This window comes from Vanellus vanellus (assembly GCF_965231255.1).
Source record: "Vanellus vanellus genome assembly, chromosome: 6".
NCBI classification, from domain to species: Eukaryota; Metazoa; Chordata; class Aves; order Charadriiformes; family Charadriidae; genus Vanellus; species Vanellus vanellus.
The window spans coordinates 31,113,892-31,141,707 of NC_138911.1; the positions used below are offsets into that span (position 1 = coordinate 31,113,892).

A 27,816-nucleotide genomic window follows, 5' to 3' on the forward strand; every position below is an offset into this window, starting at 1 on the left:
GCCAGGATTCACTCACCAGCTTGAGAGAAATGTCAAACAAAAAAATTACACAAGAAAACCAATCATGTTCTTCATGTCAGAGACACACCCCAAAATTCCCTCGCCATCTATACCGGAATAAGCCACAGAAACCATGTACCAAGTACAAAAGAGATTTTAAGTTATTTGATTATTCCATTATTATTTCCTCTCTCTGCTGTTTAAAGATCCCATTTGTCTTTTTAACATGATGCACAACAGTCTTTTTCCATTTGGATGGAGCACAGTTATACACTACTTTTTCCATGAAGCATCAAAAGCTTTTCTCTATATAACCGTAGGTCAAAAATGCTACAGTGCTGTTTACAGGGATTTTGGCACTAATATATTTGCATGAGTGTAAGTATACCACAGGCAAAATTATTATCAGAGTTTCTAATGCCTTGAAGAGAAAGTTGGAAACAGTCCCTACCTAATTGTGAGCTCCGGAGGCAGTTCCTTCTCTTCTTCCCATATAAGCATATCTACAATATATTTTATCACTGAGGGAAACACTCTCCTGGAATGCTCCATAATTTCTTCGTTCAACTGACATTCAGAATTCTGTAAAACATGAGATAATATTAATATGGAAAAGAAACTTAAAAAATGAAGGGTTAGTAAAATACCTTATTGCTATACTTGTTTCAGGAAATGAGCCTCTCGTTATTTTCAAGCAAATTAATCTCACCTAAGTTATTCTGTTCAAAATTATTTTATCCCAAGGGCTCTCAGTAGTATTCCAACAGTTTCATCTACCTTTTTACATACATCACATTTTTACCTAGGAATAGACTATGAAAGGCCTCACCAAATGTGTTAGGAAACTTCAATTTATATATTTTTTTTTAACTTAACTTAAACTGGTTAGCAGCTTGCTGTACACCTGACAATATTAAAAGTTTGCAGTCCAGACCAAAATTATTCCCCTGTATTGCTTGCTTTCTGTGCAGGTATTCTGTCAAACATTTGCGACACTCCTGAAACAGAATCATCCAAGAAAACCTAACTGTTCTTTTCAGAGATCCCATCCCATATTTAGGAACCATTCAAAAATATCCCTGTGAACTAATGTATTTCACATCCACTCAGATGAAGCTCATTAAATGAATTGTCTACATCATAGAACATTATTAATCCTTTCCATAAGCATTTAAACAGGAGAGAAATTAAGGTTATAAACAAAGAAAATCATTACCAAATCTGCACTTAAGAATGAAGCAATCAGTATTCAGGCACAAGACATCGATACATTGCAATGACATTGTGTGAAAAGAGGCCTTTCATCCAAAGACTCTGATGACCTTTTCCACATTCCACATAAAACAAACAAATCCAGACATTTAATATACAAGTATGACACAGAAACAGAGGCTCATATTTTCTATAGTATTTACACAGTTTCCTATAATTTAGGATCACCCAAACTGCCTACAAAATCTGAATGTGTTTGCCTTAGTGAGAAGAGATGAGAAATACAGAATTCTTTCCAAGAATAAAGCTTTTCAGAGGGAACTTAATCCCAAAGCACTAGGGGCACTCAGCTCTGCAATACACAATGTGACAGATGTTAAATATAAAAGAAGAGAAAGAGCAATGTGTTTAATATAGCTTAGAATCATGTTTTTTAAAAATTCTTAAATCAACTATACAGTCACATTTATCCATTTATGAAGCATTTTAAATTAAAAAAAAAAAAAAAAAATCAAGTTAAATCATGCTGTGTCCATGTGATGGAAATGCTAAAATTGTAGTGGAAGAGAAGTAAAAATGTCTTAACATGGCCAATTGCTTCCAAAGCTCTGAACAACCGTTTTCTGACCTGATAAGCATTAAAAGAATGATTTGGATCCAAACATACAATCTAAAATGTCAGCCAATGAAATCACGGTCTATAAATATCACTGTGTGTACACACTTAACTTTGGACAAGCCTGTGGTAGATCTTGGTAATTAAGAATGTAAATGTCTGGGCTAATTATTTTTCTTCCCCAGATTGATAAAGCTATCATTATCTTAAAGTTTGGAGCAGAATGAAAAAAAAAAAACCTTAAGTGCTAAGAATAATTTAATTGAACCCAGTTGTAAATACACTAATTTTTTCCCCAGTGTTTCTTCAGAGTTTGGCTTTTTAAGCATTAACATATGTTAAGCAAAAATGATAGAGCTGGACGAAATGTAAAGCTGTGCATAGAGATACTCCAAACAAGAACCTTGTAATAAGACATGCTGCTGTCCTTCAGTCTGTAGACAAAATCACAGGAAATCACACCAAACTATTTATAAACTATTGGAAGTGGGGATTGCACTCATACGAATACTGGAAAGTTAAATGATGCAATGCCACCTCCAATGCAATCCACAGTAATAGAAGTGACAGTAAAGTGAAATTAAGATACATCTGACATAAACTGAAAGGGTAAAAATAAAATTTTCTCAGAGCTATGCCCAAAAACATGTAATTATTTAAGCTTCAGGTAAAGCTTCAAACGTCTTTATTGTGGAAGAATGAATAAAGCATGATATCAAAGTTTAAAAATGACTAACAACAATTTTTTTTTTTTTTTTTTTTAAACAAATGTGCCTGGGAAGTATTTTTACCTTAAAATTATCTGGTATTAAGGATACATTCAGGCAAAACGATTTTTATATTTCTGGCATAGTGAAGACATTAATTTAGAATCAATAGGGAATGGATGACTCCTAGAAGCCTGGACTGGAGATTCTAAAACAAAGGATTGCTTTTTTGAGCACCATATTACTTACCAACAAGTTTCATAAAAATCTCCTTACTGTAAAACTTTTTTTTTTTTTTTAAACTAGGGTTTAATTAGGATTTTTGTAAGGGTACTGTATTTTACTAATGCTCACTTCATTAGCCCCAAAATGCTAAAAACTCCAGTGCTTATCTTTCATCTTGTAGATTGAAACCTGTCCTCTATTAAGGACTCATTAAGAGGAGGTAGTTCTGTAGATCAAACTTTAAACTTAATCTACCTTTTAAAAACAGCTGCCAGTTCCTAAGCACATTTTTACCGTGTTCTGCACAGCAGACAAACATACTGCAAACATATCCCTCTTATTTTCTCCTACCTGATCAGAGTAAGTTTATAAACACCTTAGCATGATGTATCCTCTGAACTAATTAAAGGTAATTAGTAATTAAAGGAATACTGGTCAGGATCATTCCGAAAAGAGTGCTTTTTGTTTGACAAGCATGTGATAAACTTCTACACTATCAGAAAACATGCTGGAAAAGAAACATGCAAGATTCCTTTCCAAATGCACTTTGCAACTCGTTTCTTTTAATAAGCACTATATGCTGAGAAAATTCCTACATTATGAGTGTCCTTGATTCTCAAAACAGAGAACAAACTATGAGGTAATGCAAACATCCATGAGCCTCTTCATCATAAACAATCCCTGACAGACAAGTTTTTTATTAAAACAGAAACATGGCCATGCAACGCAATCTATCAAATAGTTACATATAGTATACATTAATATACTGATCCATTTCATTATTGTAGTCATTGTAGTTCTGCCCTTTTACTAGAGTCTACGTATACTGACTGCATGATAACTACATATACTGACAACAAAGAACTATTATAAGTAACGTTCTACTTCTTCAAACTCAAATAATTGTCTAATTATTAATTATATGTTTTCTATCATTTAGGACTCTCAGGTAGCACCCATTGTAGGAATATGTTTCAGTTAATTTGACAGCAGTTGTAACATAGCTTTGGAATTGCACAACTCCATGACAGACATGACAAGCAAACAAATTCACTGCAAACCAACCAAAGACCTTATCAGAGATTGGAATAGAAATATTACTCAAAGAAGCATGGGAGGTTCCCCATTTTCTTATCATCACAGGTATGATTACAGTTCTCAATAAAGTTTAAAACCAAGAAATACTGTGGTACGTGCTGTCATTATTGATATGATCTATCCTTTAACCTTATCTACATTGGATACAAATGGCCTGAAGAATGTTCTGAGCAGCTTATTTTCATCCAAACAGAAATAAAATGCTGTGGACTAAATGCATGCAGTTTCCTCTCAAGCTTTGTTTGAATACGGTTTTGAAAAAAGCCCACAAAATTCGGATAGTGTGATTTTAACAAGAGTAAAACAGCTTTTTGGTAAAATATTGATAAACGTTTGGGTGTTTTTCCTAACATTTTGGTTTTAATTATTTTATTGTTATGAAAAAGCTGTTCTAAAGGAAAGGGAGGTAAAAAGGTAAAAAAAAATCTCATACAGACACCTAAATTTTAAAGATGGGAGATACAATCTATTTCATTTAGAATCTCTTTGTTAAAGTTCTTAATGTGTGTCATAGGTCTGTATTCATCCAGGTATTGGTGTGATTTTTTTTTTGTGAGCCATCACAGGTGAAATCCATAATGCATGCTAGCATATGCTGTCTTTAAGATAAACTGGACAAACTGGTCACCTGAGGCATAAGTAACATCACTTATCTAGTAGCAACAGAGATGGTTTGGCTGGAAACACCTAATTTCCAAGTGGAAGAACACTTAATGCTCAACTGAGACCTGAACATTTTGTCTTAAGACCATTGCTAAATTCTCTTCATGATACGATACAGACCTCTCAGCAATCAGCTAGAAATCTGATACTGAGCATCTTGTAACATAAGTTTTCTATAATATCCAAAGGTGGCTTTGAAGCTGGTAGACACATGAGTTCTCTACCTTCACCTATGTCTTTATCAACAGTACCAGAAATTAAAAAAAAATATATCCTGTTTTCCTCCCGAATGCAAGGACGAAAATGAATATTTCCCAAAGACGAACTGTGGTAGTTTCTTAGTCTGGAAGCACCTCTACAACATGCTGGAAAACATACTGAACACATACGTGGCAATGGCGACAGACAACAGTAAAATTAACCACACCGTAGCTATTTTGGGGTATTCTAATATTGTGGAAACTATTTGGTTCTTTTGATTACAGGTTTTCATAAGTAATATGTAGGGTATCAGCTGCACATATATATGACATGGCTCAATACTCAGGGATAAGCACTGCACAGCAGAATAGTCTTTACTGAAGTAGAAGCAGGTGAACACTACTGTGACAAGCTCCAACTGGTAATCAGATGACCCCTTCTTGGAGCTTCAACTATTTCTATTTTTGAAATCCATTAAGATTCATGTTTTTTTTAAGGATGAATAAGCAAAGGAAAACTTCGTCTCATTTTTCCCTAAGACCAGTGCTCTTTATTTCTTTTCCATTTGATTTTTTTGCCAGATCCAAAGAACAGTACTTTTGGGGAAAAACAAACAAACAAAAAAACGCACCCAAGCCAGGAGGAATTAAGAGTCTACTTGCAATGGCAAATGGCAAGGGTTTTTTTGTCCTGATTATCGTAGAATGTAGGACTCGGAAGAAACAATTTTACCTGAAGCAACTGATGTGCCTACATTCTCTTTGAAAACTACTTATAAAATGGCATATTTCTCATTAATATACTGCTTTATGAAGTACAATAAGCCTAAGACACCCTGAGGTTAAAGCACAGGAACTGTAGTCATAGTGACAGATGACACACCTGAAGTAACTGACAAAAAAAAAAAATTGTTCAGTAATGAGGAAAAGAGAAAATATTATTAAATTCAAGTACTATATCTAAACATCTAAACACTGGGAAACCAACTGTTTGTAAATAAGAACTGAGTAATACACATAGCACAGAGAAGAGTGAGAGACTGCAATTTTAATTCCTAATCAAAGACAAAAATGCACAAGACAGGTAGATGGAACTGTTCTAGGTTTTTCGTTGGGTTTTTTTTGTTTGTTTTGTGTTTTTTTTTGTTTGTTTTTTTTTTTTTTTTTGAGACAAAGGGTGTCCAATATATATGTTTGACCCCAACAAACACCCTTGACCAAGGAAATCCTGGTTCAACTCAATTGGACCTGCTACATGAATATACATACTTCCATATAAAGGAATAAGCACTTCCTAGAAAAAGACAATATTTATTCTTTCACTTTAAGCAATATTCTTACTTCTTTTGCAGAACCTGATGCTCCAGGCTCATGTTTAGTACACAGTGGTCCAGCCTTCCATGCCTCTGTATCCCCACAGTCACAAAATCCGCCTCCAGTGGAGCTATGCATCTGTAAAAAACATGTATTTCAGTCACGAAATAGGCACATAAAAAGCAAGAGAAAAATAGAAGTGTGCATTATTTAAGTCAAATACAAGTATAAATATCTACTTACAATATACAAGAGTCACTGCATAACCAAAGGACTTATCAAAACATTTTTTTCTTTTTTTAGATAAAAGGAGACTCATCAGAGGAGCAGGGGGAAAAATGTAAACTTTTTGAGCAGAAAATAGAGGAGGAAATACAGTTGCCGCTGCAAAAAAGTATGCAAGTCTTAAGCAAATTTACCTAGAAACTAGGTGAAAAAGCCTATGACTGATCAATAAGCACTTCATAAAAGGCAAAATAATAATTTCTGGGTTTATGAGCAAAATTATGGCAAATGTGCTTAATGCCTTCTTTACAAATTATTTGGTGAAGTTTGAAAATAATCTAAACAAGAATATGTGTATATTAAACAGACATATAGTAGTACCTCCACTTCTAATCAAAGAAAATAAGATATAATCAGCATCTAAATACATTCTTGCAACCTTAACTTTGTATTACAAATTCTGACCATTTTGGAAAAAAATTCAGATGAAACTCAGGCAAAAATAATTATCCTTAGTTTACTCTAAATCTCCAATCGTAAAGTAATTTTAAAAACACTAACTGACCCAATAAAAAGACATTCAAAAATTTGTTATTTACTTGAAACACTTTTAAATTACCTGAACTAATTAGATGTGCTTGGAGCAGGAGGTTGGACTAGATGACCTCCTTAGGTCCCTTCCAACCTAAATTATTCTATAGATCTATGAAGAGCATAATCTGTATGCTGTAGATCGCATCTTTAAAATGGAAATGCGGCAAACCTGCTCCCATCTGACTACCTATTTCCATGGCTGATTTTTGCCTGAAGTTACTGAAAAACAGGCAAAGGACAACAGCTTCTCAGCCCAGCTGTAATTCCAAACTTCTCTATAATCATTATTATCTTCTTTCCCTGGTTTTCTTTTTTTTAATCTTACCTCTGTGTAAACTGTGTGTGTGCATGCACATGCATATAGAAGGCATATTTGCATTATCTAAGTAGTTTTGTATATCTTTGAATCAATATTTACAATACATTTTCAGATCAGTATACAAAGACTTATACAGAGGGGCAGAATTTTGTATTTTAGTGCCAGTTAATTTTGAGATTCTTCCAAACTATCTCTCATTGAAACATACCCACTTAAAGGGGATTTATGACTAATTTATAATACAAGTAAGACAAATCTCTTCAATGGCTGTCACGTCAATGAATAGGAGGAATATCTGCAATAAAAATCTAGCCCACTTTTTGGTTGTGAAAGTTAATTAAATTGAATACATAATGTTTCTGTACATTTTCTTGCTTTCTGCAGCGTTTAGATCAGCTTTAAAAATCACACTTAATATGTTGTTTTCCATTTCTGTTTCCAAGGCTGCTGAAATTTCAGTGTTCTCAGTGAAGAGGGCAAGCAAAGAAGGGGGCCTGGGAAGGAAACAGTAGATGACAGTTTAAGCAGTGAATTAGCTAAGAATTATTTGAAATATCCTTCTTTAATTAAAGCATGAGAATCTCTCAAAGATAATGTAGATTTGGCTCCAAGAGAATCAAAAGGATATCAGAAAGACAGAACAATCTCCACAATAAAAAATTGATGCCTAACATTTATTTTAACTTCTTCATAGTCCACACTAAGCACAGAGTAGTTTATGCAAATCTAAACAGAGGAACAGAGCGGAAATGTAGAGACTGCATCAGTAACTGCTGAAGTAATAGTCTTTGTATACTCACACTCATTCTCAATTTCCAAACAGTACTGACTGGGACTCAGGACAGGACTGTCATTTTCAGTCACAGCTTTTTGATCTGACATACACTTCTGTAATATTGCCAAAGAGAGTAACAATGTCTGCATTCATAAACACTCTCTTACCTTTGGCTCTTGAGTGAGATAGAAAGTTACTATTCTTAAAAGAGGTTTTCCATAGTTAGAAACATGAGAGAGAATTAAAATAATTAGTAAAACCCAGATTATTTTTTTTAATGAAAAATTACTAATGGTCTATATGCAGTTTATTATATCCTAAAAAAAAAAAAATCTTCCTCTAAAGCTACAAGTACAATTTCTCTACCTTGTACCGGTGGTTCTTGTGAATGCTATTCTGGAAGCAGTCCATACAGAGTACACAAGTTGGATCAACTGCACAGTCTCTGCAACAAAAATGGTAAGTGGAAAACTTTCCAAAACAAATACATGGAATTTTCATGCACAAAAGAAAATGCTGTTCTGAAAAAAGTTCGAGATTAACAACAGATCCGAATTATAAAAACATCGGTTACTTCATGTCACAGAACGAAGATGAAAGCCAATCTTGTTAGGCTTGAACCATGTACTTGAACCTATTATATCAGATTCTATCAGAAACATGTTTGATTTCCACTTTCAAAACTTGTCACTAACATATTTCTGTTTTTGCTAAGGATAAGCAGCTATTAAAAACCACAATGACTCTGAAGTAACCTTTATTATTGTTTCCAACAACTGCGGCCAGTTTGCTAATGAAACTTTTCCTACACTTCTGCTAGATTATGTTTCTAACTTTTAAAACAGTTAGAAGATCTAAGGAGAATTTCTTTACAAAATGAGCCAAAGAATATATACTTTGAAATTTAATTCCAACAGTTTCAGTCATGCACTCAAATACCTGAAAATCCAGAATTACACTCAGGGGCAATCTAATTGCATTTTTCTCTATGCTCCACATAAATATGCTTTTTTGCATTGCTTTTTTTCCCCCTAAAATACAGGCACTTTTTTTTTAATCTTTAAATGCTGTTTCATTCTATGCAAAATGGTATTAAACACCTGTCATTCACAAGTTTTTTGGTTTATACCATTGTTCAACATCTACTTCAAGTCTCCTTTACTACTGTGGAAGGTCTAGAATACTGTGGTAATTCTGATTACAGAATGAATTTCCTTTCCAATCTTTAGATTATAATTATCATTACAGAAATTCACTCATTTATTACCAAAAATCGTCTTTTTGCCTGCTATCATATGAGAACTCTGCAGAAGTAGGAACAGAATTATTCCTGTTACAGCAGCACTAAACTGCCTTGACCATCCTTTTTCTTCATACAATCCAATGTCACGTTCATGATACACTTTCTAGTAAACACTTAAGGACTTCTTCAAAGACCATTTTCCTTTCATACACAACCCTAACTTATTCCTAGAAAAAGCTGAAGAGTATGTGATTGAATTACACTGTAAGGTTTTAATCATAAACATAAAGTTTACAGAGAGGTTTCATTAACATTTCCTAAATTGTAAAGGCTGGATTTTTTAGCTATAATAATATTCTTCATCCTCAATAATAGTCTTTTGATGTTTCTGATGACATTTTCTAGGCTTTTAAAATAAACTGAAAACTACAATAAACTATGATAATAGCACCATATTAATACTAATGAATTGCCACCACAGTTACAATCTTTACATCCACCACAAAGACCTCTAGCTTTTTGATATTAATATATAATTATTCATACTATTCATATTAATACATTCATATTGATACGAATTAATAAAATAAATTCTATCAAACTAATGGGCTGCCATCTTTAATATACTCCAGGATGAGAAAGAAGGTGAGAAAATGACCATTGGTCACGCAGCTATTGCTTAAGCAAAGGACTGATGATGGTCAGAAATGCTGGATCCTGTTTCAGATTTTGAAAGGGTAAGTACTATAGAGCACACACCTTTTTATACCTGTTCTCCCTCAGTTCAGGTACAGACCCCATACTCATACCCTATCATCCCATCTTTTTAACCAATGGCTTTCAGTACCTTTATTATCCTTTCCATTTCCTTCCCCATTTCCCTGCCAGAGCCCGCTTTTTGTATGCAATTTTCCTCACTCTAAAGTGGTTTGAAATGTGAAACAAATGCCACTGTCAGTTAAGCAAAAACCTCCGGTGACACAAGCAATGCCTAGTTAGCAGCGCAACTAATTTTATCAAACCACTTTGCTGCATTATCTCACATGGGAACATTCATGATAACATACCTACATCCTTACCTGCAAGAGTATGTTGTCTCCCCTCCTTTGAACACCTTCCCACAGAGCTGGGAGGATCCACTCTGTTGTAGTTTCTCCAGGAACATATCTGGGTCTTCCCCAAACAAATAACATTCCAGGGGGTATAATATTGCTGCCTGGACCATTTCTTCTTGTTTCTCCAGCAAGGGGTCCATTTCAGCTGAGTAAATATTTGGCACGTGTTTTGCCAAGCACTGTAAAAACGTAGCTTGGAAGTTGAATCTTTCATCGCACCACTGCAAGAGAAGCACACCCATGTATAAACATAAATGAATAAATAAATTTGAAGAAAATAGGATTAAGCACTTCTACTGGGAATCCAAAATTCTTTTCCACATCAGAAGTCAGTTCTGCGAGCAATAAAACCCAAGAAACCATGGTTTCCCAAGAATTTCTCTGCTATTTTCCTTTCAGTACCCACCACCATAACCTCTGTTCCTTTGAAGTACTACAACACATCGAGGCAAGAGTTGGCAAGTTCTATGCTACTGTAGAGTAACCCGCACACTAATTAATTTTCAACTACACGCTTACCAACAGGCCAGCCAATACACAAATCTCGCTCTCTGTTCAGCTGCCGACAAATGGGAAGAGCAGCAGCGGGTTTCCCTGTCTGAGCTGGGAAATAAGTTTGGGATTCATTCCTTAGACTCCCGAGAGTCACAAAATGTGCACCAGATTAATGGTCTTTGAAATTGTTATGCTTCAGTAAAGTCTTGATGAAACTGGTCATCAGGGTTCAACAGTTACTGAGGGAGAAAGAAGCTCAACTGATTATATCAGCTTAATGTCCTTGGGAAACCAGACTAAAAAGCTATTTTATATTTATAGGGTACTTATATTTTATATTTATAAAAGTACTCATTTCCCTAATTTCACTTGCAACTATTCTAGTTCTCTGAACAGTTCTCTCCAATCGCTCTATTTCTGTTCTTCAAGTATGAATGTTCTTTCTTTCACATTATTCCCATTATTTAGAAACTGAAACATGAGCAATTTTGTTCAGTAACTACTTTTTAGCAAGGCCTCTTCTAACTACTGAAATTAACAGCATATTGTGCAGACACCGTTCACTCTCAGAGTGATAAGACCTAAGTTTATAGCTGATGCCCAGGCATGGTATGCAGGGAGGCTCTGCTTATACTTATTGCTACAACACCCACGGGCAGCGAACTTTGTTACTTGCCCTGTTGGAGGGTCGGAAGCGGAAAAGCGTAGAGGGGTCCCACCTGTGGGGAGGAGCAGACAGGACAGGTGACCCAAAACTGACCAACAGGGTATTCCATCCCATCTGCCTCATGGTCAGTATAAAAGATGATGGACCAAAGGGTCAGCCCTCTTTCTTCACTGGTCAAGTCCGAGGAGGACTCTGCCTGTTTGTCTGCCTTTAATCCTGATCCTGAATCCAAATCTGGAATCCAGTTCCCATCTGTCACTGAATCCAGTCTGGGACTTCCCCAGTGCCAGCCAGTGACATGACTGTCATCCTGAGAGCTTGATACAGTTTTGTATCATTATGGTTTGAGAAAGCCATAACAATTTATTGTTGTTTGGACAATCATTCTATCACCTGATGACCCCTCCCAACCCAGGAAAGGGAATAGGGAAAAAACAAGGAATCCCAGAAGTTGAAGTATAAATAGATTTAATAGAGTAAGAACAGCTAATTAACATTAATAGCACTAAAGAACCAATATAGATCCTGATACCAATACAGAATATGCAAAGATTATACTCAGCCAATTCCATCAGTAGGAAGCTGTGCACTCCCAGCAGTGGACAGCAAATGTCAGACACTGTGAGCGTTGTGGCTTCAGGAGGAGAGGAAGGCCTTGGGGGTCCAGCACCAGGGCACAAAGTTCTCAGGATGGCAGCCATCAAGGAAGAGAGAGAACTTCGCAGCAAACTTTCTGATTTATAGTGAATGTGATGTTCATGGTATGAAATAACCCTGTTGGCCAGCTTCGGTCAAGTGCTCAGGTCTTTCTCCTCCTCATCCCTGCACCTGGGAAGCTCGAAAACACTGAGACCTTGAAACCCACACACCATAGCTGGCTATGAAGTAAATATTTTCACAAATTCAGACACTAGGTTCTTCTAAAAGTGCAACCTTTCCAAGTATTAGAAGAGAAATTAGTCCTGTGTCGCTCAAAACAGGACATGTATATATTTCATTATTTCCCTTTTATTATTCATGTTTCATTAAAGTAGTTTAGTTCCTTCTAATCTCATAAGTCTTTTTTTCCCTCCTCTGCTTCTCTCTTTGAACAGGGGTAGGAGGGAGCATCTGTTGCTCGCCTGGTGGCTGGTTGAGCCTAAACCTCAACACTGACTTAAAACGAAACCTACATCAACTGAATCAATGTATTGCCCCCATAAAATTGACAGAAATAAGGGATTAAATAATAGATCTATAAGGCTACAGCTCCCTAGTTTACTACCTAGAACTACAGTTCTCCGAACAAAGAAATTTATCTAGAACAAATGCAGCCTGAAGTGCTGCAGTCCCAGTACTCTGAAAGCCACATCTGCAAACATCATGTATTTGTTTTCTGAAAAACTGTATGTCTACCTAATAAAGACAAGTACAGAAAACTGTCTGCATACAAAATCTAAACAGAAAAAATAGAAATGAGATATCAGGTTGAAACAGCCTAGATTAACAATAATATCCATTACCCAAAACTAATCTGTTAAAGGAGATTTGTTCCACGTTGTAGCCAATCTAAACACTTGCTTTATGGTTTTAATAAGATATATTACACTTCTAATATGTTTAGTCTTAGCCTGAGGCTTCTACTGATATTTTAGCCATCAATCTTCCTTAGCATTACCCTTAGCTAGTCCATTACCTCATTTACCACGGTGATCCGTGAACTCAACTTTATGGAAGAAAATGCATGGCAGACTGATGAAAAGGAGAAGCCATGCATAATGTGCCCAAGCAGGAGACCAAATTTGTCCTCAAATCATCCTAGAATATCCTCATTTTACAAGTGCAAGTTGACCAGCCTAACCAGACTTCTTGAATCAGAAAGCATTCAACTGATCCTCAAATATCTGAAAATGAAGATTCATCCATGAAGTGATGGAAACCACTTATTTAAAATCCAACACTAACAAAAATTCTAGATCAAGAACAGATTTATTACTCAAGCAGTAAGCACCACTGTGATTACCATATCAGTCATAAAAGCTTTAGCATACAGATGCGTGTAATATATATGCATTCTGTATACATACATGCATTCAAATATACAGATATGTATTTATTTTCACGTATTCACAGTGCTAAGGAACAAAAGGAAAAGGAAAGAAATTAGCTGATTGCGGTTTTATTTTACTTAATTTGTTCAAAGTTTTCAACTACCTAGCAACAATTTTTTTAATACAAATTATGCTTACTTAGGGCATAAAGACACCAAATTGTAAAAAGCAAGTGAAATTAAATCCAAATTTCTCAAATACTTGCATAATAACACTTTAAAAAGAAAAACATCACATTTAGCTAGGGTTCTCAGAAAAACTGTAAAAGGTAACTGAAAGCTGAACTCCTTGATCATATATGTTTATTTTTTATGTCTGATTTAAGACGAGCAGAAGTAAATTATTCCTGTCATAACTAACCTCCATAATTCAACATTCCTCCTTAAACATATTTCTTCCTATAACTTGCTTTCGGTTTTTTGTTTTAACTTACCTATACTTCCTTATAGCTTTGGCAAGTTCCCCTCCCAATTTGATTACTGTATTTGTTCAAATGGGGGTGGGGGGGACTGTGACGCCTTGTCAAGCTCTCTTTCCAAAGCACGAGAAAATCCCAGTCTGTAGCTCTTCCATCTCAATAAACTGTGTTCCCAAGAGGCAATGTAAGTTTAGCTTCTGTGTTGTTGGAACAGAGCACATCGTAGCTTCAAGAAACACAGGGCTAAGCTTTCCTGAAAATCTGCCAGAAGCACAGAATGGGTTCTCACACAGTCTAACTCATAAGCATTTCAAGCATTCCTGTGCAAAGTTTTTAATTCTATTTAAATGTTGCATAGAGAAGGAAGTAGGGAAAGAGAGAAGGGAAGAGAGAGAACTCTCTCAAGCAGGCTGGCTGCCTTCTGGTAAACACACCGAATTATATTCTCAACCTATACATCACCCAGGAAATATCCATTATATTCACAAGAGAAACAAGAATATTCATTTTCGTATTTCTAAAAGCCGCACCAGGCTAAACTTTAGACCTATCCCATACCCTCTGTGTCTCCTAGGAGAAGCAATTTATTCCTTGCGTCAAAATCTGTTTAGGATACTATATTCAACTGTATAAAATTACACACAAAATTATCAGAAACGCAGAAGCTACCAAATAAAGCACACCCATAAGATAAGACTGACTGTCCAATGCTAGCTTGGTCCCCTTACAGACACATATTGAAATTCAGGTTTGAATACTTTGATTAACACTTTGAGCAGTCCTACCTCCCCTCTGCTCGCTCACTTCTTTACCTGAGCACATCATACCTGTCAAGTGTTCAGTTGCTACAGATATGAAAGCCATATGAATTAATAAATTGTTTTTCTTTATTGACCATATATTGACTGGTGAAGAATACTGTATGATCATCAAGTTCTAACCATCCTACGCACAGGATGAGCTGGGAGTCTAGAAAAGCTTAAGAGCTGTGCAAGACAGCTGTAAGCAGAGATGGGGTTTGCACAGCAGCTTTCTGCCCAGCGCTGGCACAGGCTGCCCTGAGAGGCTGCAGAGCCACTATCCTTGGACATACTCAAAAGCCAACAACAGCACATGGTCCTGGGCAACCTGTTCTAGGTTGTGCAGGGAGTTTGGATAGAATGACCTCCAGAGGGCCTTTCCAGCCTCAACCATTCTGTGATTCAAATTCCTTCACCAGGAGAAATCTTACTCCTTTCTCAATTTCTATTAGTCTTTCGATTTCTCCTACGAGTAAATTCTACTTAAGAGAGCTTAAGTACTTAGCTCTACTAAGTCATTTTCCAAATTTGATGCCACTGAAAAATGAATTTGAAACAGTGTACGGAAAGAGGCAGAGATCATAAGATAGCACAATTAAGATAAAAGCATAATCACATAACTAAAATACTACTATTGGTCAGCTCTCCACAGCCCACTGGGCGCTCCCACCCTACTCACCAGGGCTCAAAGTCTGTAACTAACAGAGGAAAGCCCAGAGGAAGCAGGCCTGAATACACTCCACTCCCGCCAACACTACTCCACTGGAAAATATTTTTGGGCTGCAAGCTGAAAATTAGTGAATTTCAAAAAGAAAAAACAAAACAAACAAACCCACTTCCACATACATTTGGAGTAAATGACGTCTTACCCTCAAATTTTAATTGTGAATTTTCTATGCTTTTAAATATCTGGATTAGCAACCTTACTAAAGTTTGTCCGGTAGGGTTTTTTTCCTCATTTTCTCATTTTTTTTAAAGTTACCTGAAGAAACAGCCACACCATCATATGGGCCAGACAGACATATGTATGGCCCAGAAATAAAACCACCACAAACAATGACCAGAATGAGCTCAAGGAGTAATCATGGCAGTAGCACACCACCACACCACCTTTCCCGTGGAGGGAGCACCATCCACACCATGCCAGTGGGCATTCCCAGGCACTGAAAATGGCAGACAAAAGTGACACTCAGAAATAGACACTAATGAAAAGCGTGTGTAAGAGACACACATTGTCTCCTATCTCTTCTTTTATACTTTATACCTCTATCCTTCTACAGCCTCATCATTTTTCTTCCTTTAATCAGCCATTCCTGTCACATTCTCCTTTTTTAAGATGACAATCATTCTCAAACTGCATGAAAAGGGGCAATGAAGGCAATCAGAAGTTGTAAAGCTATGTTTCTCAAGCGTAAGTGGTTTTGCCAAAAAAAGCAGAGACAGCATCCATTTTGTCCAAGACTTTTGATTTGTTCTGTATAACAAAAGCAGTAATCTATAATCTTTAAAGACCCTTCAGAAGAATATGACTACAGAAGTGGTACCTCGCAATACCACTTGAGAAAGAATCATTAGGAGATAACCTCTTGCATGGAAACACATCCTCCTCTGTGGGAACAGACGACTAATATTTCTTCCCATGCGTAAGCAAACACAGAGTTTTCTCCTACATCTAAAAGGACAGTTTGCAGGCTTTTTCCAAACCCTTTAAATAAGCATCACGTCAGAAAAGGTCAGAGGATGAAGAATTATATTTGCCTACAAATGCTGCTATAAAAACAGCAACATATCTGTTACTGATATATACAACATATCCAAAGTTGTCATTCACAAACACATTCATTTGTGAATGCTGAAAATAATAATAGCAATGAGAGCTAAGTAATTATACATGGAAAAAAAAGGGGGGGGGGAGGGGGGGGGGAATCACTTTTCACCTGTAGGTTAAGCATCAAATGAGACTTCTGACCACCATGACAGATTTTCTTTATTATTGCAACAGGTTTATTACATACATTAATTCAGTAGCCATTGCTTCCATGACAGATTTTGATTTACATTCAAAGTACAGTCCTGTTTGAATGCTAAAGTGTTTTCAAACAGTTCGCATTAGGCAATACTATAAAAAGCAGCTCTACTTTAACTGCACTGATTGACACACTGATCTTTTAGCGCAAAAGTGACTGCATAAATTTCAAGACTATATTTTTAGAAATATACATAAATGTAATCAGTGAAAAGAAGGAATGTTAATATTTATAAACATTAAATAACAAATTATGAAGGAATAGACAATCCCAGTAGCACAAACTAAAACCTGTATCTGGTTCAATATTCCAGTTTAATGAAGTAGTAAAAAAGCTCAGTTTGTACATGACATAAATCAGTCAAGCATGAGGTGGCAACACAAGCTCAGCTGCCTGTCAAAACACCTGGTAGAAGCAGAATTTTAAAAAGTAAATATATAAAATGCTGGGGACATACTGATTTCAAGCAGATGCCATTCAACATAACTACCAAGTGCAAAAGGCTGCTTTACTTTAATGCACAGAATAGTTGTTACTGGTTAAACAGAAATTAGCAGGACAACAGATCCCAGAGAACTTTTATTCTGATATTCTCTGTCCAATTGAGCAACCTTAAAAGATTTTTTTCAAAGGATAAACATGCAGAAGTTTTGATAAGTATGCAGAATAGTTAAAATTTCTTTAGAAAGCAAATTTCAAAAGATTACAGAACTAATGTAAGGCTCTGCCTTTAAATTTTTAGTTCAGTTTTTCCTTCTGTTTATTTTGGTTTAAAATTATTGTTTTTCTAATGCACTGAAAATAAGATCTAACTGCAGTGCAAAACACCTAGGCGTTATTTTTACTAAAAATAACAAGGAGACAAGGCAATCTATTTCAACCTCAAAGATATATATTCCCCAAAGAAAAAGCTTCAAAAATAAGCACTAGGAATTAATTAGCACATTCATTCTTCCCTGCCTTAAATCAAGCTGAATTTTTTTTTTTAGGAGCACAAATTCTACTATCTCAGGAGGGACACAGTTCAGAGAGTTAAAATAGAAGCTTACTCTAGCTTTTTGTCACATAAGCATTATGTAGTTGTTCATGATCTGTTTCACATTCTCTGACAAAGTATAGCTAATGCTTTATTAGAGAATCTAAGCTTAAGAGATGACTGTTTAGAACTCAATTACAAAATATCTGTTTTCTGACATGTCAGCTCCTTTACATAACATAGCTGGTAACCAGCCATGTACCAAACTTTGGTCTGCTCCTTTTGAAAGAAGCAAATTTGATTTCAAAAGTTATTTTCTATTGGCACAACACGAGTAACATTCAAGGCTGTCTAACATTGTCCTACCAAAACATCAACTCTGACCTAAAGACATAAAAGAACTGTTTGATCTCTACATTCATTTAAACTCTGGCCCCTAAGCCAAAGCAGGGTGCCAATTAATGTTAAAAGATGCTTTAATGATGCAGGTGTTTGCCCACTGGGAATGAGACTTGTAACAGCACAGACTACTACAGCTTTGTCTACAGTAGAATCTACCGTGATTCCAGTAGTCTCCAACAGCTACCAGTTTAGCTGAACCAGAGCAAATCACTGACAACCAAAGAAGCCAACGTAACTACCAGCACCATCAGTTACTGGTTTGGATGCTGGGCAGCTAAAACTAATGTCATCTTCAGGGTAAACAATGCCCAGACCCAGACTGTGCAACCTCTTTGAAACTGCAGGTCAGGTGTCAGTTTTAAAATCACACTCATCTCCAAAAATCACAAGAGTGCAGCTTCAGTCCACAGGCTTAAGTGCTTGGATGCAAACAGGTACTCAAGGAGACGTTTCAAGTGAAATCATTACCTGTAGTTCTCTCTCTGCCATGCTATAGATACTATACTGCCTACCAACTGGACACTCTAACCTGAATATGCTACAAAATTAGCAGAATACTACTAAATAGGTTCAACAGGCAAAACAAAGTAGCCAGAAAGTCTATAATTCTCAAGTCTTTGAGGCATGCAAGCTAAACACCTTTCATGTTCCAATTTTTTTGGTCAAAACTGCATTAGGTAGATAGCAATATACAATTAACACGTCAACACTACAGGACACAGGAATTCAGCATCAGGTATTAAAGCAAAACAATATACAAAATAGATATTTTGCAAAAATAGTCATTCTCTCTAGAAAAATAGCAAAAACATCACCTTTGCAAAGTTATTTGTAGTATTCTTGCGAGACTTTAAGTACTGACTATTTATTTGACAGATCCTTTTTATTTTGTTTCTAAAGAAACAAAGGAAACGCTTTGATTCTTTCCTTGTCTGATCCTTTACATCCATGCTGTGGTCACCTACCCTTGAGGAAACAGAATTTTTATCAGATCTCTTAGCACCAGACTGCACTTCAACAATCACAGATACAGTGAGTATTCATAAAGTAGTAATTCATTAATTTGGCATAGTTATGTTTAAAACAAACAAACAAACAACCCCGTGACATTTGTTTATACTCGGTTTTTGTATTAATGCCTGCATATTCAAACTTGTCTTGCACCCACCCAATTTTCCAATTATCATTAATTTTAAGATCCATTGTATAGGTAGTCTAATTTTGCAGTGAATTAATGTGTAATAAAATTCAGTTGAATCTATCTGTATCTAGTACTAACTCTGCATCTCCCAAATGCTTTCCCTTACACAACAAAGCCAACTCTACTGCTCTGAGATCTTGAAGACACTTAAACAGTTGCATGCTATCAGGAACATCCACTTGCAGCTACATTCTCCTGGAGCCACATGCCTCTTGCAGCACTGTAACAATATTATAGCAGAATTACAGCAACCATAATTTGTGCGTTTTATGTGGGCTTGAGCAAAGCTGACAGATACCTTCACAATTGCAGTTTACTTCTGCACTAACAAAAGCCACAAAAATTACTCCAGTTCCCTGTTGCAACTTCATGGACTCCACTTCTTGGACACTGATACAAGTGTACAGTATACAGTGTTCTGCTAATACACCGCACTGTTCTAAAAACAGTAGCTTTGACTATAAGCAATTCAGGGCTTGCTTACACAAAAGGATATGCTGGTTTACGTAAAGATAAAATTTAAACTAATTTAGCTTAATATAAACTGGTGTAAAATTATATAGACATGTCATCTGGTCTAAGCATGTTAATTCAGTTCAGAAGAGGCTACATTTAAAACTAGAAGAAGTCACTACAATGCCAAAATAAGATGCCCGACTGAGATTTCATTAATCTCATTAAATAACCCACATATGAATATGAACATCCTCTCCACATGACTACTTGATTACAACACAGCTACAGAAGTAAGGCTTCTCATATGCATTTTCTCAACAGTATAATAGCATTGAATGACACAAAACAAAATCTGAAATAACTTGGAATGCACAAGCACCTACATCATGTTTTGCTTTCCGAGATTAAAATTCAAAACCAAGTTATTTTCCTGCCTTTAAAAGAAATACCCTAATAACAAAGTGTTTCTCTTCTTGCACACCACTACCCCACTTACATCCATACTTTCGTATATGAGTATTGCCTAATGACAAAAGATGAGACTTCTGAAAAAATGCCTTTTCTTCACAAATATTACTGAGAAGATACACATACATCAAAATTTGAAGATTTAGTATAAATTAAAATCTTTGAAATATTTTAATATCTAAAACCTGCTTGTGTATTCCAAATAGCAGCCACCAAAGCAGGCAGGAGTCAAACTGGAATTTGTTTAGAATACAGATGGACAAACAACCAAAAGGCTGGATCCAGCTTGCAAAGCAGGCTTTTATTAGGCCACCGGCAATGCCTGCTAGCCAACTACTAGACAAGCCAAGTCCAGCCCATCAGTCAGCCAAGAAAACTGCAGACGCTGTTGGGAAAGAAAAGAAACTAAACTTAAGTTTGGTAGACAGGGTTTACTGCCAGGTCAGTGCCAGTGCAGCCCAAATTCAGCCCTCTCACCTTCAGAGCAGCTCAGCTCAGGAAGTAATACAGCCACTATAGAGAGAAAAAGAGGGTAGAGACGGGACCTGACTTCAGCTAACACAGTGAATCACCAACTCAGGTATTTCCAACCACACTCATCCAACCTGAAGAGTTGGAGTTAAGTGCACAGAAGAAACAAACTAGTTGGGCTGGGTGCAGAAGAGTTTATTACCCGAGTCATTACCTGAGTCATCACCATCCATTCCAGGCTGACACCTGCAGAATCAGATAATCACTGCATCATGCACCCTGTGCTCTGGGAAGGTTTACTAGTCATGCAGCCAGACATGATGCTGCACTGCAACCAACAGGACCCAAAGCCATGAAAAAGGTGATGATGAAAAAGGAGAGCAAGAGGCAGTCTGACTGGGCTGACTTTTGACAACCTCGGTAAGCCCAAAGCTCACTCCATTCAGCCAGTTGTGTCTGCTCCACACCCCCTCAACTTCTCAATTGTAGCACCACAGTAAAAGGACATTCAGACCAGCTGCGCACAGTGAAAACACAAGTCAGACAGGATACATTAGTTCCACCTAACTAGTACCATCTTTAGTATAGCACTAAATTTGGTGTACTGCTTCCAGATCACAGCTTTCTCTGGTCTCAGTATAGCCAGGTTTGCCATCTAACTTCATGAATGCTGTCAGACCCAGCTTAAGTCCATATCCCTAACTCCCCCCTCACTGTCAAAATTCCTGTAGTTTGCTTGGATATATGGTAGACAACACAGCCTGGGTGGCCAGGACCCACTTCTCTCAGAATAACAGTAATTCTGGCACAGAGACTCTTAATTGGCTGAAACCACATAAAAATTAAGACAACTTAGTGGACCAGCATCGACTTTGGGCAGCTGAGGATCTATTTAACACCTTTCCCCGCGTTTTTCCACAATGCCACTATTATCAGTTTTATGCATTGCCTGGGCTAACTTAGCCTCTTATATCCCCAAATAACGAAAGGCTGATTGCATTGCTTTGCTGCTGATTGCAGCTATTGCACTCAGTACCCCTCCGACTCTATACATGGCTCTCAAGCTTAAAAAGTTGCCTGACTCGTTGCATTTTTTGACGCTATAATGCAATCAAATTACATTTTTACTAGCTTAAAATCATTTTTTTTCTAATATAGAAAAAAATCCACACATAGACCTGTTATGGCCACAGACATATACTTCACTTTAGAAATGTCTCTGTAGTCACAGACTGCATCCTTGTGATTTGCAGATACCTTTCTGAGAGAAAAGGTACAACAAATAATGGTTGTTGGCTTAGCACTGCCACCTGCAAGATAAGTTCCATGCGCAGACATCTTCCTTTTTATATCTTCCTAATGTTATTAATGGTGTGTAGCATCATGTAAAAAGTAGCTATTCCACAGGCTTGCCAGTGCCCAACTTTTAAACATCCCCAGTCAAGAGTTTCAAAACCATAGTATGTATTCAGGTTGTTACAGGAAAATGTAACATAAAATGTAAGGTTTCTGATACACCTTATGAGTCCCTTTCTCAAATTGAGAGCCTCTGGGTTTTGAGCTCCTCTAGCAAAAGTCTTTGCAACATAGTAATCACTTTGCAAGGTTGTGAGGGAAAGCACAGAAGGCCCTTCCCTACTACCACTACACAGATTCAACACCAAATTGTGTTCACTAAGGGAATATTAAATCCATAGGTGACTGAAGTAATTCACAGAAAAAGAGGTTAATTCTGTTCAGCAAATAAACAGCTGTCTCCACCTACATCCGTTCTAAACTTCACTATTTGTTGCTTCATTCACACTGCAGAACACTAATCTGTTACTCGGCCTTTTTTGTTCCACAGCAAAGCCACCTTTAACTAGGAAAGGTAAAGTCAGAACCAGGATAAGAGACACATACATACGCTACAGCGTTTTAAGGATGCAGGATAGTCACAGAATCACAGAATCTCCTAGATTGGAAAAGACCTGTAAGATCATCTAGCCCAATCATTAACCTAACACTGACAAGCCCACCACTAAACCATGTCCCTGAGCACTGTATCTACACAAAGTCTTCGCGGCTTTCTACAGTTTGACCCCGTTTAATTACACAGAGGTCAAAGGAAGACACGGGAACGAAGACACGGAGTGGGAGGTGCTGCGGGGAGCCGGCGACAAACCGCTTCCCTCTGGGCCGCCTTACAGACCCCCGCCGGGCCCAGAGCAGGCCTGGCTCCCCGGGCCAGAGGCGGGGCCGTGCCGGGCAGCGACCGAGTGCGCCCGCCCGCCCCGCCGGCGGCGGCGAGAGCGCAGCGGGCGGGCCGCCCGCCCTCCTCCTCCCCGCTGCCCGCGGTCGCGCCTCGGCAGGTGCCGCCGCCGCCGCCCGCCGGCAACAGCGGGCGCACAATGGCGCGCCCCGCCCCTCCGCGGCGCCGCACGGCAGCCCCGTCAGGGAGGATGCGGCCCCCGCGGCACCGCCCCATTCGGGCGGGGGCCGCCGGCTGCCTTCCGCGGCGGGCAGCGGGGCGCCCCGCGGCCGGAAAAGCTGGACCGAGCGGCAGGGTAGCAGCGCGGGCAGGGCACAGGCTGCCCCCGAGTGGGGGCAGGGGGAACCGCGCCGCCGGGCTGAAGCCTCACCATGGCTCGCTCCTGGGGCTGGACGGAGACCCGCCCGCCCGCCGCTCCCGCCGCTGGCGCTCCGGTTCCTCTGTCGCCTCCGTCCGCCATTTTGAGAGCGAGGGACGCGGTCGGCGACGCCGCCACTGCCCGGAAGGAGCCGCCGCCGTCACCCTGCCGTCGCGCCGCGCCGCGTCGCGTCTGCAGCCCGCCCCCCGCGGCGGCCCGGGCTGCACCGCGCAGGCGTCGCCTGCTCCGCGCGCATGCTCCGTGCCGCTGAGGGGCAGGAGGTCGGCGGTGGAGGGTCGTGGCTGACCTGTCCCAGGGGCGGCAGGGCGGAGGCGGCTGAGGGCGGGAGACGTCTGGCAGTTGGAGACCGGGAGGCGCGGTGAGGTGAAGCGAGCGCGGCCGCCTTGGCCCGGCCCGGCCCGGCCCGCTCAGGAGCGCTGTGAGGGGCTAGGGAAGGCCCGGACCCGTCTGCAGCGGCTCCCGTCTCCCGGGGGAGGCCGAGGCAAAGCACCTCCCCAGGATGTGTCAGGATGGTCGGCAAGCGAAACTCGTGTGTGGATGAAGTTCCTCTGGGGGCACTTCAGCTGCACAGTGCGGCTGTTCGCGTGGGGCCCTGCATTAATAGCAAGATAATAAATAGCCTAAGTAATTTTCGTATACACTGATATAAATCCATACTACTTCAGCAGGCATGGCAGATGTCTCTTCCATTTTATGAATCTTATGAAGTTTGTACAAGTGTGGGAGGCAGCAGTAGCCTTAGGCACATGCCTGTCTCCAAGGTGAAAGTTCTTCCTCCGCACCTCCTTGCTAAGCATATCATAACTATTCTGGGTACTGTGCGTTTGCTACTCTATCAGGAGGTGAGGGCATTGAGGAACTTGGCTGATAGGTGACAGACCCAGCCTAAGTGCTGCTGGAAGTTTTCCAGGTTGTTGCAAATCAGTCCAGTTGCGCAATTCCCTGTGTTTATACCTGTCTAGGGCTGGGGAAATAGGCAAATAGCTTTGGACCTTGCAGGCATACATAGTAACCACCTGTTGAATGCCTAATAACTCTGTTTTGAAGGAGACTGCCTCCTTCTATTGTAGTCTTGCTGCTTCAAGCCTCAAAGCAACTCTTTTCATGTTCCTCATTTATTGGTCTGGATGGGATAAAGTTTGCAGGTGACCTCTTCAGGTATATTCAGTAGATTTTTCTCACTGTACCTGCCCACAGGTACTCCCAAAGTTCTTTTACGTCTTTGGATCATCTGGCTGTAGCTCTTCTGTAGCAGCTACCATTCATCTTCATTTTAAGAAGTCACTGCAGACTTACTTACCTTATTGAAATCTGTCACTTACAATTACTCTGTAGATATTGTCACTGAAATATTTAGACATGACATGTAAAAAAAGACAAAGTGGTTTTTGCCATTGAGGCCCTTAGCAATCATTTCAAAGCTTCATCTAGTTTTGTCCATACGTGTTGCAGACCTGTACTCAACCCTGTTCAATAGCATGGCTGACCTCTAACCAGCAGTGTTGTTTGGACAACAGCCACATTTAGACTGGAGTTCTCACATTTTAGCATCAACAGTAGTGATTGTGTCTTCTAGCTTCCCATGTAGTGGAGCAAGAGAAGGAAGGCTGCGATTCCAAAACAGCAACAAACATGCTCAGGAAGCAGGAGGGCTGCCTGCAGTCCCCTCTGCTGCAAGACAGGCGTCTTGCATGGTCATGTCTTTTAGCTGAACTATCATTACGGTTTCGCTTTGCTGTGAGACTTATAGAAGAGGTTATGCTAATATAAACCAGCAGCTTTAGTTGAACAGGAGTACAGAGTTATTATAATATACATATTACAGACTTACTATAATATATATATTATAATATGAAAAAGAAAGATTTGGAACCCACATATGCTGGGAGACAGCAAAATGAGTGGCAGCAAACCTCTGAAAAAACAAGCTGGCACCACTACCCAGGCAGAAATAGCACAAAACACCAAGATCTCCATGGATACTTAAAAAGTAGAGGAAATAAGAAGAAACAGGGATTCAGATAAATTTTAATAGAGACAAAATGCTGAAGCTTGGCAGTCCTTCCAGAACTAAAATAAAATGATAGAGCTCCAGGAAGAAATAGAGCAAACCTTAGTTTTCAAGATTACTTCCCAAGATTACTGGGATTATTGATTGCTAATTGTTGGTTTAAAAGCAGTTGTTTGGGGTGTTCTTTGTGGGGAAGTAGGAAGCAGACATGAGATAGAAAGGAGCTGAAAAAAAACAAGCATACATTAAGTCCCACAAAAGAGCAGCTAAATTATCAAGAACATCTGAAAAGGGGTGTATGTATTAATGAAGCTTAACTGATCTGAAAAGTGTTTTTCTTGATCAATGCTAAAAAATAAATCTTTGTCCTATGACAAATTATATGAGAAGTGTCAAGATAATGAAACTTAAGCAATATTGAATTAGAAACTTCTAACATTCTGGAAAGTTTTTTGAGAATACTACATTAAATATAAAAGAAAAGAGTGATGTAAAGTGACAATTTTTTTTTCAGTTAAACTCATGCTTAAGACGGCAAGAAAAAAAACTCAACAGCAAGCATGGCAGCAGTTAGGAAAGCAGGGAGTTGATAGCAAAGAATAACTTACCAATTATGAAACTGTACAGCTGTTATAATAAGGTTTAAAATGGTGTATGTGGAAAAAAAAAATACATTCAAAACACCATAAAAAGACTTTTTATGTATGTCAGGACCAAAAAAAAAAGTCAATTGCCTAGACTTACGAGCAGGTAGAATTATAAATAGTGAGAGGAAAAGGAAAAAAAAAAAAAAAAAGGCGACTATTTACATGCGGTTTGTGGAAGGCAGCGGGATGTGACACCGATCTTTTCGCTTTATATGTCTATTTTTGTCCCGACCCTTCTCGACCGTAGAAATGGCCCGAGGCCTCCTTACGGTGCATACTGCCCCTCGAATCATGCAAATGGCTTAAAGGACTGATGCGGCCCGCGCGTTTCAGAGAAGGCGTCGGCCTTTTGGGCATTTCCAGGCGCCCCTGCGGCCGGGGGGCAGGCTCAGAACCTGGGGCATGGGGTCGGCCTGCAGCCGCTGGCCGCTGCCCAGCCCGGGACGAGGACTCCCGGGGAGCGGCCGGCGGATCCCGCCGCCTGGCCCGAGCAAACCGCCAAGAGCAGGGGAGCGCCCACCCCCTCCCGGCGCTGGTACCGTCCTCCGAGCCAACCACAGACGAGCGGCAGGGGCGGCCCGACGAGCCGAGGAGGTGGGCCGCGACGCGGAAGCGCTGAAGCCGGCGGCGCTGCCCGGCGGTGGGCAGGAGGGGCCGGCCCGGTGCGGGCGCATGGTGGCCGGGCGGCGGAGGATGCTGAAGCTGGCTGTGGGGCTGCTGACGGCGGCCGCTGTGGCGCTGCTGCTGGATTGGTACGCGCCTTCGGAGACGCTGCTGGCGGCGGGTCAGCTCCGCCACCGGCGGGCCCCTCAGCCTGCCCCCGGGGCGGAGGCCGCCAACCTGCTGTGGGTAGTGCAGGTGAGTGGGGCCGGGGGAAGGGGGGGGCGTGGCCGAGCAACGGCCCTGCGCGAGAGGCGGCGGTTGGCGCCGCGCTGAGGTACGGCCGCCCCCCCACCCCCTCCTCAACCGGTTCTCGGGGCTCAGTGGTGGCGACGGCGGTGCGAGCCCAGCGAGCTGGGCGGGGGGGCCGGGCACGGCGCTGTCGGCGGGGAGCGGGGGGGGGGGGGGGGGGGCGGTCGAACGAGGGGCGGCGTGCTGCTGCGCTCCCTCAGCCGGTGAGAAGCTGCGGCACCTCCTGGTGAACGTCCCCCTTAGCCACCCCGGAGGCTGGCAGTCGAGCCTAAGTGACAGGTGCTTGGCCAGTTTGCTGGACTACCCAAAAGATAAGATGTGCGTGGTGGAAGCGGGTAATTAAAACTCACCTAGTTATTACACTAGCCTATATATTGCATCAGTACCCCGTACGGTATTTGCTAACATCCCAGTGAGAAATGCAGGCTCTGCCTGCCCCTTTCCCTTTCCAAATCTCAGAAAAGTTGTGCGGCTGAGAAAAGTTACACGGATTTTTAGGAACAGACAGTTTTAGGCCAGTACAAGAGTGGTGTATGTTAGGTTAAACGTACTCAGATTTGTTTCCAGGCTGAACACAAAATCCAAATTAACCTGGAATAGTTTTGGAAGTGAACTGTCACGTCTGGGTGCTTCTGTGGCCTCTTTTCTGACTCTTCCCCCTCCCAGCGCATTCCTGAAGCACTTTGTGTATAACTAACCGCAACCTGTTTACGTATTTGCAGGTAATCGTCAGCTGAGATGTCACAGGGGTTGCTGTGCAGTTCCTCCTCACAAATCAGCCGCTTTTGCTATTTTGCTTTTATTCTCAAACTCAGTGACACTTTGCCCTAAGTGTATTA

The 27,816-nt window shown here is 39.8% G+C and overlaps 1 protein-coding gene across 1 annotated transcript in view; it reads right to left on the reverse strand.

Annotated features, from left to right (window-relative positions):
- The window catches only part of UBR1 (ubiquitin protein ligase E3 component n-recognin 1), a 72,359-nt gene extending 48,381 nt beyond the window's left edge, over positions 1-23,978 (reverse strand). Inside the window, 6 exon segments of the mRNA XM_082484978.1 lie at positions 452-582; positions 6,063-6,173; positions 8,315-8,393; positions 10,271-10,527; positions 23,399-23,605; positions 23,607-23,978. Coding sequence (XP_082341104.1) covers positions 452-582; positions 6,063-6,173; positions 8,315-8,393; positions 10,271-10,527; positions 23,399-23,605; positions 23,607-23,642 — 821 coding nt within the window. The 5' untranslated portion in view covers positions 23,643-23,978.
- Positions 23,979-27,816: the final 3,838 nt, after the last annotated feature.